The sequence below is a fragment of the Canis aureus genome, chromosome 3 (assembly GCF_053574225.1).
Source record: "Canis aureus isolate CA01 chromosome 3, VMU_Caureus_v.1.0, whole genome shotgun sequence".
NCBI classification, from domain to species: domain Eukaryota; kingdom Metazoa; phylum Chordata; class Mammalia; order Carnivora; family Canidae; genus Canis; species Canis aureus.
The window spans coordinates 18,464,813-18,477,815 of NC_135613.1; the positions used below are offsets into that span (position 1 = coordinate 18,464,813).

General features: G+C 41.5%; 1 protein-coding gene across 5 annotated transcripts in view; it reads left to right on the forward strand.

Annotated features, from left to right (window-relative positions):
• The window catches only part of GAN (gigaxonin), a 60,551-nt gene extending 47,895 nt beyond the window's left edge, over positions 1 to 12,656 (forward strand). For all 5 annotated transcript variants that reach the window (XM_077890957.1, XM_077890961.1, XM_077890960.1 and 2 more), the window contains one exon: positions 64 to 12,656. In XM_077890957.1, coding sequence (XP_077747083.1) covers positions 64 to 245 — 182 coding nt within the window. In that variant the 3' untranslated portion in view covers positions 246 to 12,656. The remainder of the gene's footprint in view (positions 1 to 63) is intronic.
• The last annotated feature ends 347 nt before the right edge of the window (positions 12,657 to 13,003 follow it).

Here is a 13,003-nt window from a genome sequence, read left to right on the forward strand (position 1 = left end):
TGGATCTATTTCCTGGTGACTCCAAGGCGCCTTGCATCACCTTTGCCGCTTCTTATGGTCTAGGTACCAATTACGACTATGTGCGTGAGTTTAAAAGAAGCACAGGAACCTGGCACCACACCAAACCACTCCTTCCATCTGACCTTCGCCGCACGGGGTGTGCAGCCTTACGCATTGCAAATTGCAAGCTTTTCCGCCTACAGCTTCAGCAAGGCTTATTCCGTATTCGTGTTCATTCACCTTGAGGAGAAAACAGAGCAGAAGCAGAGCTCCTGACCAAGCGCACCATAACACGGCTTTCTGCGAGGGGAACAGAGGTGGCAGCCGAAACTTGCTCTGTGTGCCGGGCTTTGTATGGTAACTCTGGTGGTTTTACTATAATGCTTAGAAGCCTGAGCTTCCACTCTCGTTTGGGAGAACCTGTAACTGTTGAAAAAGCTAACTTGGAGGAATCCGTTCCTCCAGTTAGATGTGTCTGCAGACAAACAGGCTAGTAAATGTCAAAAGGAGAAGGGAAATGGGAATCGGTATCATGTAAAATAGTGAAGTTAAAATACTAGGGTGCATTTTTCCTGAAGGGAACTCCTATCTGAGTGACTGCTGTGTTCTAGTACCTGGCTTTGGTAAACAAACAAAAATCCATATATGCAAATCAACATATCCAAACATGCCAAGATTGCTTTTCTACTGCACCTGGAAGGAAATATCACGCCTAACCCTGCCCGACAAATTAAGGTTTGTGCCTAAAATGTTAGATTGGACTGTATGCCGGTTAGTCTCCATTTACTACTAGTACTGTGTCCTAAGAATCTTTTTTAAACTATATTATCATGAATTGAAACTAAGATAAAATTTCTCTTTTATGACATTCTATCTTAGTCATCTAAAGGTTCAATAAATTAATGAGTCAGGTTGCAGCCCTCTTGTGAACTGAAGGGAAGTTGCTAACTTCTGTGTTGATTCAGGTGGGTCTTGCCATAGTTTCTGGGGTAGTTCTCTTGGAGTTGTGAAGGATCTCATGCAGTGCCATTCTTCCTTGCAAATAATTAGAACCATTTTATAAACACGAGGTTATTAAGCAGAATAGGAGATTTTCTAGAAGAAAGACCTAAGTCAGACAAATAATAAAGATCTACTATGACTACAAAAACTGTCCAGACAAAATATATAGGGATCAAAACCTTCAATCTGTCCGAAAGCACACAAAGTCTTGTTTACTCCTGTTTGAGATTGAAAACTTGTCTTAGAATGCATACCTGTGTTAAGAATCTAGTCTTTATAACAGAATTTTCTCAATGACATTCACTAGCAAGAGTTTTAGACAAATTACATTATAAGTAAAGTTTGGCTGGTAGAATAAACTACCTCAACTTAATTTCATTCTGTTCATAGTAGAGCAAATTCATCTCTTCCTCCGCCTCTGCTCTTCTACAGCTCTCCTGTGTCACCCCACACTACCCCACTTCCCACTGAGGGAAAAAGTCTGTCATTAGTAGCACTTACCTTGTAAGATACTTTGTTTTCCATTCAAATTATGCCACCTTAGTGTGCATTCGGGGACTTCAAAGTGCTTGATGATGTCATAATTTGAATTTTATGCAATATCAGATTTCTAATCAATTTAATACCAAACTCTTCATTTCTGATTGTTTTCTACAGCTTTTTCCCCCCCTCTTGGTAAATGGCTAGAAGAAGCAGTATTTTGTCTTAATGATTAATAAATGTATAAATGTATCATTTGGTTATAAATTTGAGAATAGGAGTTTCTTCTGGAAACTTCCTAGATGGAATGCTTGTATGTTGTTAAAAACATGCATATGAAACATCGCTTATATTTCCCCACCCATGAACAGAAAAAAAAGGATAACCCCCATCTGCAGTTTTTTTTCTTACACCTGTTAGGAGTCAGTACAATGCTATAAACGTTGCTGGAAGAAGCCTTGCCTGTGGGGGTTCTAAAAATTGTTATGTGTGGCAGAAAGTACTGGTAAAAGAAGGCATGCAGTGTTTATCTTCTAGATCAGAGGCAGTAGGCCAGATTTGCCACACATTCATGTATCACAGTCGAATTCGATGTATAAAGCAAAGTTGACCTTTTTTCTTTGTATTGTGTACCAGTCAGCTGTAGTCTGCACACTGTCCCAGCAATGCCTGGGGTATCTTTTCATCAAAGCAAGCCATATGGCCACTGCAAAGAAAGGAAACTTCTTTTTTTCAATTAGATACTCATTTTCTAGGGGAAGCAAATTGCTGGAAAAGTTAACTATCTTGGGTAACCTATCCTGTGTGGAACAGAACCTTGGCCTTCAGAAGTTGCAGCTGAGGTACATGAAAGCAGTGACTGATGTCCTATGAAAGCCATGACAGTCAGCAACTCTCTCTGTTTAATCTCTGAAGTTTAAAACTTTCCAGTCTACGCCAGGCCTCTCCAAGGAGACAATTCATTGTTGAGGAGTGAATGGGTCGCTACTGCAATATTTACAGTGCCTGCATGACTTGGTCAATTCATTTTATAAAAACAGTTCATTTTTAGTTTTTTATTCTGTTCATTGACACGGTAGCTGCAGAAATTTAAGTAATGTTTTTTACAATAAATTTGCCACATAATATGGGATGCTATAACCAACAGAAGCTGCTAAGTGCCAAACTGTTATTTTCATATATATGTGAAATATATATGAAAAAATATATATATATATTATGTTGAAGTGTAGGAATATATTTAATTTTATTATGTTCCAAAATTAATCATGACTTTTTTTGTAAATGATATTTACTTCAGTATTGTGAAATAAATTTTAACTCATTTCATGCAGGTTCGCTTTAACATTCCACTTATGCCTTGAAACATCTTTTCTTGATAAATTTTTAATACTTCTTTATCATAGGCACTTTTACCGGGTGTAGGTTGGAATTGGCAGTTGAGAACAGATCTTAAAATTTTAAATAAAATAATTTTGGGGGAAGTGCAATGTATTTTCATTAACCTGCCAACAGAAGGAAAGTTGTCTCAGGTTAGAGTCAATGAATATTTAAAGGATCTCTCCTAGGCTACAGTCTACAGTAGGCTTGTTTGTTTGTTTGTTTAATGCATCCAAATATAGATTTTTCGAAGAGGTAAGTGTTTAATTTAAAATGAAGTGGTTTTTTTTTTTTTGTGAGCGTGTGATAGTGTGTATATCCTGTGAGAGGGAGAGAATGTGTGTGTTATGTGTCTTGGTAAGTTTGTTTATATATGTTTACTTTTTAAATTGTAGTTCCAAACTACATATATTACTGTCTCCTGGTGCTTCAGATAAATTCTTGAGCCCGTGGCCCTTCAGTTTATACTACTGTGTTAAGCTCACGTCAGGTGTAAATATCCATAGCGTTGTGGTTTGTAGTAAGTTTTACTTGATGTCTGCATTTCTTTACTGGGATTAAAAACAGTGTTTACCAACTAGTACAGTTGGTAGACTGTAAAGATTTGGCCTAAGAAATTTTTAAGTTCATTGTTTATTTCATTAATTCTTTATTTCATTGCTGTGAGGAATTGATAGCTAACAGTAGGCTTTGCTCAAACTGCAACAATCCAGACAGAATATATGAGTGATGATATTCTTTGTACTGAAGTGTCTTGTTATATTGCACTACCACTTCAATAATGCTTTGAAGGTGCCATTTTTATAATTTATGGGGGGGGGGGTATCCTCAGGCAATATACAGGAAACACATCCTTATATTGACCTGGTAAAGATAGGGCTGTCTTTGCTATGGTACCTTCTTATTCATGGTAGTAAGCTAGGTTTTTAGAGAAATTCTTTAGCTGCCTTGGTCCATTGGGGTTCCATTTGGTGCATTCTGACTTCAGTGTACCAAACCAAAAAGTTTTCAAAGGAGTACTAAAAACACTGCAGTGTTACCTTCTTGTTGGTCTTCTTAATTCCAGAGGAGTCTCCTGTGGTCAGATGAAGACATTTGATTATCTGGGGAAAGAATGAGGTGGCCCTTTGCATGAATTTAAAAGGCACTGGAACCCCCTTAAAAAGCACCTGGTGGAAGGGTAGGGTGAGACTGCTCTCTTTCTGCAGCTGCCCCTCATGTGTGTGAACCTTGGGGGGAACCAGGGAGAGTGGAGACTCCAATTAGTGTGAAAAAGCTGCCCTGGATTTAATCAGCAAATGCTTCTAGAGCACCCACTAAGAATTCTATTTGGATTTCTGGGGAGCTGTCATGCTGCCATCCCTCTAGATCATAAACTCCTTGTGGGCAGCAACCCTGTCTTGGCCATCTGCTAATCCCAGTGCTTGGCACACAGCAGGTAGTCAGTAAATGGTTGGCCAGTGCATAGTACCCTTGTAATCAAAGCAGTGTTCTTCACAGGATTGAGAAGTTCTCTCATGAGCGACTTATTTTGCTGGATTTTAGATGAAAAACTTTGTACACAGACTGGCTTCATATTATAGAGTGAGGAACTAATACAGAATTTAAAAAATGCAAAAAGTGCCTGACATATGGACTCAGAATTTGGTGGTCTCCAAATGTTCTGTAGGATTGGGGGGGGAGGGGGGGGATCCTGTACTTAGCACATCTAATGCCATTTATCGCATTTAATGTTGGGTTTTATTGTTTTTTATATATGGCTCCAAGCCTTTCCCATAATAAACTGCTTTGATCCTCACGTTCCTGCAATGGGTGCAGTGCCCTCCACTGCCCCCCTCATTGGACAGAGAGCAGTCTCTGAGGCCCAGTAGATACGGCTTCATTTCCCACCTCTCACATGAGTAGAAACCAGAAGTAGAATCTGGGTCTTTCTATTATCATTTCACCGTTCAGCCTTTGAGACTACCACTTAATTTTCTAGGCATACAAGTATTTTTAGTCATAAAATAATCATTTGTGGCATAACATAAGCCTCCAGATATGTCCTTTTATAAGTTACACAGATGTCAGCTGAAAGATCTTTGGTTTTCTTTCCGTTAGCTATAGGAAATTTAAGAATTTATTAAGGTCGTGAGAACAGAAGTACTAAGTGTATTTTATGGAGAAGCAGTTCTTACTTTTAAAAATCTGGAGCTTTATTTTATACTGCTTTTCTTACCACATCTGATCAGTAAGGGAGAAGAGATTGTGTCTTAGAATGTTGGAGAAAGTATTTTGGTAACCTTCTAACAACCCCTGAAGTACTCTGTTTAGTCAGTTCAGGAATTACAAAAATGTATGGTATAAAGGTGAGGGATGACCCACTTGCCCATAACCAGAGAATATGAAATCAGGTTGAGGTTTTGCTGCCTCTTGGAGGTAAAATCAATAGTATTTAAAGGTAGACTTTTCCTTTTTTGCACACCAACTGGTAAAACTTTTTAAACTTTTCTATTTTTTGGAAGTGATTCTATTTTTAATCTTAAATCTATCTCAGCTTTGTCTCATGACAGTCATTGTGTTTATGTGATATCTGAGGAGCTCAGTTATGACTCTGTCTAAGGGCATACCTTTGAGGAAGGCTTGCTCACGTTTGGTTCTAATACTGAAGTTCTCTAAGTGATTGGGTCTTTAAGCTTCTCCTCTTCCTCACCACATCATATACCTGATAGATAAAATGACATTGCCTAATTACCTAGAGGGAAATACCTGTCGCCTTCTCTTTTCTTTTTTTGAGATAAAAACTAATACTTTAAAATTGCTGCTCAGCCGAAATTTGGGCTAATTATAATTTTTAATATTGGCGTCCTTGTGGTCCAACCTAGCTGCCATAAATTCCTCAGTCACTGTGATCTGCGTTAGAGAAGTGATCAGCCGGAGGGAGGAAGGCAGTGCACACAGCCTGGGTATACACTGCATTAAGGTAACGAGGAGAAGGATCAGGCCTTCCATGTGACTTGTATAAATACGTGGCCACTTAAGATAATTCAGATCCCAAGTAGATGCAGGTTCAACTTTCTTTCTGGTCAGCAGATTATATTTATTAGACCTTTATTTTTGGTGTTTCCACAAAAATCATAGGTTTTAAAATGCCTTATTTTTATTGTTCCTACTCATCAATTACAAATAAGACATATGTTAGAACCTTGGATTTAATTTTTTCCAGTTAAACCTGTGAACTTGGTATAAATATGACTATATGTAGCTCACTTTATCATGTTTCCTGTTTAATTGGATGAGAATTACATGCACTTATTCCCTTGTTCTTTGTGTTTATAGGAAAAACTCTGTTCTCAGCTACCTCATTATGTAGTGTTGTGCTTGATCCCCTGCCAATTTAGGAGAATTCAACACATTCTGTCCTTTAACAAAAGCCTGGAAGCAAGCAGCGGGTGGCCTTGAGGAATACAATTCTCTAAGGCATGTTTTCCATTTTACTACCTTTTTATTTTTTTTAAATAGGCACTTTTAATCAGGAGGAACAATCATTCTCCTAGAGCTGCTGCAAAATGATTACTTGAAACTCAACTTGAACTTTAAAGAGTCTTTAAGAGACTATGTTTTCATAACATAGGAAAGTAGTATATTTAAACTGCACTGCTGTGTAAGACAGAGGACTCACTCCCTATCCTGCTATGGTCAGATAGGAGGTGTCTGTGGAATCTGACCCAGAATATGGAGCTCAGATGCTTGGGGCTACCGTGCTTCATGGTCTGCAAGGTGCTACTGTGAGCAGTTTAAGGAGCTATGAAGTGTATTTTCATGAATTTGTTTCCCAGGAATCTTTAATTTTGATGAAAACAGAGGCTCATTAGTAGATTCGTCGTCTCTTCGTTCTGATCTGACATGCTGGGGTTGTGAAAGGAAGTACAGAGTTGATTGAGGTTGACCAAACAGCACAGAATTGCATTATACTTAAACTCATGAGTAATTGGATTTGTATTGGACATCAGTCAAATGTGCCTTGTCCATGTGGCATACGTGGGCTCTGTCCGCACCCGCATCTGTCAGCTTCCCCAGTTAGTAAGTTGGGCGGGGGGGCCGCAAGGCCCCCCGATGCCCTGCAGTCACACCTTCCCCTCCTGGGGTGGTTTCTCATGGGAATTACCCAGCATCGCTAGTGCCCAGAAGAGTTATGCCCGTTCCTAAAAACCTAGCCAACCTGGAATAACTTACGGACCAGATAAAACCTAACAATGGAACGGTCACTATGCTCTAACACAATCTCGCTGTTCAGCTTGTGCTTTCTAGAGCAGAGAGCAGAGTTTCTCCCCACATGACAGTACGTCAGCACCATGTGGGTCTGGCAGCAGGTGTGAGACCTTTCCCTGAGTGGTTTCCAAGAGAACTGAGACTTTCTGCCTTAGAGCCTCAACCTTTTCAGTTATTTTGAGGAAAACATGTATAAACACTTGATGTACTTTTTCCCAAGCAAACCTAGTGGCTTCAGGCACACACAGGCCATGGTGCCAGGTGTAGGTGAGATGAAGACTAGCACCGCAGGCTGTTGGGGACCCTTCGGGACCCTTTAACCCTGAAGCCCAGTTCCTTACCTACAGATGTAGGTTAATGGGGGTGTTTACCTCTTTGGGCTGCTCTGAAGATCAGATACGTATTGAAGGTGAGAACCTAGCACCACCATGCTTGAGCTGTAACCGTGGCTGCTATGGCCACTCACCACAGCCTCGGGTCACTAGTTGGGGGGCAGCACTGCCCTCGTGGTATGTCCTGGCCTTAGCACCTCCCCATTCCAATGTCTGCTGCCACAGGATCTATAAGTAAATGGATATTTGTGTTGATAAAATGATTTACTTTCTGGACCCATGCCATTGCTCTCCTGCTGCTCTAATATTTGAATTCAGGATGATTCTGTAGAACTGAAACATCCCATAATATGTACTTAGAATATTTAGAGTTATTTTAAATAACCCTCAAATCAGAATTTGCCTAATGAAGTCCTCTAATAATACTTAAAACTCTTTATCAAAGTTGAATCTTTCTTTTTACCCTAAGATGTCACAAGTAGTGGGCTCTACTGGTCAAATAAACGATATATTTTACATCTCTATTTGAGATCAGTATACCTATTCTCTCTTAACTTGGATGCTATGTGAAACTTAAGCAAACAAAATTTGTGTTACAAATACATTTTTGTGTATGTGTGTGTGTAGAGCTTTTTTGTACCTTCAAATAAAGTAGGATTACTTAAAGTGATACAGAAAGTGAGCCCCTTAACCCTTTCCTACGGTCACTTCCTCTCCGGTTCACACCCTGGGACTGGCAGATGTAACAACATGGAAGGCATTCTATAAAATCATTCTTGATCTCTCTGTGAATAAGAAAAGGCAGTTGAAACAGAGCCGACAAGGCTGAGAAATGTATGGAACAGCCGTGCCTGACAGTGCTGCCCAGAATGGCTGGAGGTTTGTAACGCTTTTCTTAGTAACATATAAAAAAGAAGGCTGAGAAAAGTGCTGAGAAGGATGAAGTGTTGGGTGTTAGGGTCTGCAGCGCTGTGACAGTCTAATAAATGGCTAAATAGAGAGTCATATCTAGGTTCAGAAAAGATAGTTCCTAAATGAAAAAGAAAGAAAATGGGTGGGGCAGGAATTATTGATGATTTGAACATAAGCCAGCTATTTAAAAATAAGAATAGAGGCAGGCGCCTGGCTGGCTCAGTCAGTAGAGCATGTGACTTGATCTCAGGGTCGTGAGTTCAAGCCCCATGTTGTGGGTAGAGCATACTTTAAAAAATAAAAATTAATTAAAAACAACAAAAAATGAAGAGCGTTTTTGTGGGGGACTGGTAGCCAGAAAAGGAAACCTCTTCTGCTACTCTGTCCACGGGCTGCCCTTGGATGGGCCCCAGGACCCAGTTCCGGGTGCCACCATTGGAGAGCAAGCCCGAGGTAGGTGGTGGGGGCTCTGGAGGCCTGAGGCTCTGGCCTGTGGGGATGTCTTTAGAACATAGCAGATGTGCATGGCTCAGGCCGACAATGAATGTGGAGACAGAATGGCCTCATGGTAAAATGGGTGCCCTCCCTGGTTCTGAGCATTTATCTCTGGACATGCCCCTAGGAGAGTTCTTGCAGCATGATCGTGTCAGTGAGAGGGTTCTTGCTTTGTTGCAGGATACTGGTCACGATCTCCAAAGCTCCTTGCAGAAGAACAGTTGAGTAAAACATGGGGGTGGGAGGGCTTGTACTTGCACATTGATTTTTAAGGAGAAGAGTCTTTGTCCCTTTCAACCTGTTCTCTCTCTCTTCCCTTCCTGCCCACCACCTATCCACAGCCTCCTTACTGTGGCCTCTGGCCAATAGCCATGGCCTTCTTCAGCTGAACTTTCAGAAATAGGCACAGTTCTAGAGATTTGCCTAAAACCATATTGTCAACTAGTACAGCGATTATTGCTTTTTATCTCCTTTTTGCTTGAAATCTGTCAGTACCTCTGCAGATTTAAGAAAGCTAATAAGTAAAAACTGCATTCTTTTGAGCAGGGCCTAGAGGTGGCCAAGGCCTGGGATGCTCTCAAGGGGGCTCACGTGCTGGGCCAGTTGGGCTGGCTTACCACCTCAGGCCCCTTCCAGCTTGATGGATTCTTGTCTTCCTTTGAGAAGAGTTTCTAAGGGATCGGATTCCGCTGGTGGCTTTACTTTCCCTCTTCTATGAAAGCCTAAGGCAGTCTTAGTCCTGGAGGGGTGGGAGGCTGCGCCTCACTCTGCGTGTCTCTTCTGGCCCCACTGGCTTTGGCAAAGATCTGCCCCAAAATAGAGGAAACAGGCATCAGCTGGGGCATGCACTTGAGTCCTTGGGAGGGAGTCATCTGTGCTCTCCCACCTCTTGTGCTTTTCTCTACATTTCTTGAGTTGTCTTCACTTACTAATCTCCATTTGAACCGGTGTTGGCTTTCCTCCCCACATCCCACCGTGGCTGCCCAAAGACCAGGAAACAGGCTCCTCCTCAGTTGGCATGTCTCTCTGTACCAGTTCAGGGACTTCAGTCATTGTGGAAGAAGTTATTTTGGTCTTGTTTTCAAGGGTCATCTTATTGACACACTCTGCTTGGCCTTCCCACCCTGCCCTCTGCTCCTCATCCCATACCTGTCCCAGCCGAGGGTTTTAACTACTTACAAAGTATGTATCCCAAAAAGAATGGGGGGGAGGGGGGCAAGAAAAAATCCTCCTCTTGTTCCCCAGACCATTAGCCTAAAAATATTTATTGAAAAGGCATTCTTCTGGGAGCTCCTGACCCAAGCTTTGTGACTAGCACTTTCCACAGCCAGCTGGCCCTGGCTGGCTGCAAGAGAGCCAGACCTGTCCCCTAGGCCCCGGGGAGCTTCCCAGAGTCCTTGCCACCCTGCTCCTCCCGGGTTAGAGCTCAGGGCCAGAGCCTCCCTCTGAGGTATGGCCAGCTGCAGAGCTGAGGCTCCCCAAGCCGTTGGAGACTAGAACAGCCTCCCTGGGGCACAGCTCGGCCGCCTTCCACACCTGCCTGGAGGTCCTCGGGGCTCCTCTCCGAGCCAGGAGAAGGGGCTCCAGATGCCACACGTACTACCTCAGCACCCAGCCACAAGGCACTGTGCGGGCCCCACATTGCCTGGCGAGGCGTGTTCAGGGGGCCCAGGTGGCTCGCCTGCACCCCAGCCACCTGCACACCCACCGCAGGACCGGGACCGTGGGCTTCGGCCCGCACCGTCCTTGTGAGCGTTTGTTCAAGCGCAACAAGACCATGGTCTCCTTCTCTTAGTTAGCTCTGACTTAAAAACACATGCCACTCAAATGGTGAGTAGAATCGGAAATTAGAATTGCTCGTTTACAATCAGAGAGAGACCATTTCTTCATATTTTTTTCAAAAGAGATTTTGCTTCAAAAGAAATTCCGGAAAATAAATGTATTACTATTAACCTAGCATGTGCTTATTGAATTTGACTCTTAGGCTTTGTAAAAAAAAATAAAAACAAAACAAAAAATTAAAAAAAAAAACTATGTAGGATCTGATACATGGGGCAAAAGGGTATCATCAGCTTAAAAACAAACCAATTTCTGTGGGTTCACAGCATCTTTTTCCCTCCGTGGGACCTCAGAATTCAAGGTCTCCATGAAAACAGCCAAATTCCGTGGGGCAGGTAATTTTATGGTGGGAGATATACCAAGTGGCCTTTTAGTCGAGAAAAGCACAGGCTATTTAGCAACACTTGCCTAATTAAATAATCCGTGGCTTTTTCTGCTGATGGGATTCTTTTCATTTTGACTCATTTATAACACAGCTTTTGTTTGGTTCCTCACTCCTGTACCCCTCCGTGTCACCAGGGACACAGTGATACTTGTTTTGTTTCGAATCCTACCATTCCTGAATTGTGACAACCACACAAAAGGAGTCATGGCTTCGGCAGAAATGTCGAGCACTCACAGCAGCCTACTGTGCTTTTAGCGTGACAGGCAGCCTCGGGCCGACGTCGTCTTATTGCTGTATGTTGCTGGGAACAGGGATGCTTGAATCTGTGAATGAGATCCATCCATAACTCATTATAAACGTGTAGATTCATTTGGTTTTAATCACTGATGCAGATCTCCTGCTAGAAGAAAGCTATCAAGGGAATTCCTTAAAACAGGACTGTAAATTCAGTTTGACTCTCCAAGATTCAGGGCTGATCTTCACAGTGGGCTCCGAACCCACAGAATTGCTGGTGACGGTCCTGTTGGCTGGTCGCCTGCGTAGTAGCTGGCCTAACTGGTCAAGAACTGGTTTTTAGCACACTCTTGATTTGCCATTTTGATGCTTTTAAAGGAAAATTTCATAAATACCAAGTTCAGAAGACACCATATCAGAACTCATCTGGTATGAACGCTTAATTAACATATTTATGTTTTCTGACAGGGCACATACAGAGAATTGTTTTAGTTCAAACCCTGCAACTTTTATAACCTGCAAAGATTCCAAGTTGAGCAGTCTGCTCAGATGTGTGTTCAGCTGAGGTTGTATTGTGTGTGATAGGTATCCTGATCTTTCAGGAAGCACATATTGCTAAAAATTAAAAATCAAAAAAAAAAAAATATTTGCAATGAAATACACAGAAGCTAAATGAAAGACATTATATGGACAGTTGGAAATATTTGAAGTTCTGGGAAGCTGCAGCTTGTAGAATTGTACTCCTCAAACTCAGTAGGACAAATAGAGAAACTGTGCTAACTTGATTTTGCTGAAATGTCATGTCTCAAACATCCTATGGTCCAAATGTACTCGTTTGTTCTGTGGAGTAACTTTCTATTCCTTTGCTGGTATGAAATTTAGCAAAGTGGAAGTAATTTTGAATTAGTAACTTTTCTTACAGAGTTGCTTTATGGTTTACAAGTGATACTGATGCAAAAAGAGTTTGTTCATTTTGTCAAATCCAGTAGGACGCACTTTGTTCGCCTGCTTCAGTGTGTTGTGGGGTAACTGGGTCGATCCCTCTCAACAAGCACAGGACTTGTGCTTTGGGAACATACGGCAGTTGTGCTGTTCTCTTGTACCGAGGATCAGTGAAAGTGTTTTATCTTTTTTATGTAGTTTGTATTGACTGGATTTTATAACTGTAAGAAAACAGAAACAGAGTGTTGTATTTTGATCTGAAATTTGTCTATGGTAAAGTAATTTTGTTTTATGTATTGGAAGTTCACTTAAAACTTGAAATATTTTCTAGAAGGGTACTGAACAAAATGAATTGTCTTTAAGCTGTTTAATTAACCTAATAAAACAATTTGATGGGGAAGGCATTCTGATCGGTTCGAATTTTTACAGCAGCTCCTAGTAAATTTGCATTATCGATAAAACTTGACTTGATTTCCAAACAGAATATTGTCCTTTTCGCACCACAACTGAAATGGTTTGGGTCTCAGCTGCCTGGATCCTGACTCTTGATCCAAGGTCTACTCCTTGACGGCCACTCGCTGTCATTGCCTTGGTGGCTTCCAGCCCTACCAGAATAAATCTCTACTCTGTCCTTCCCCCAGAAGCGGTTTCAAATTTCCTTTCCTTGGAAGAGAGAAAGAAATTACACTTCCGAGTAATAGAGGATCTTGATACTGATAATGTAGTTAAGTGTTGAATAATTCCTTCTACG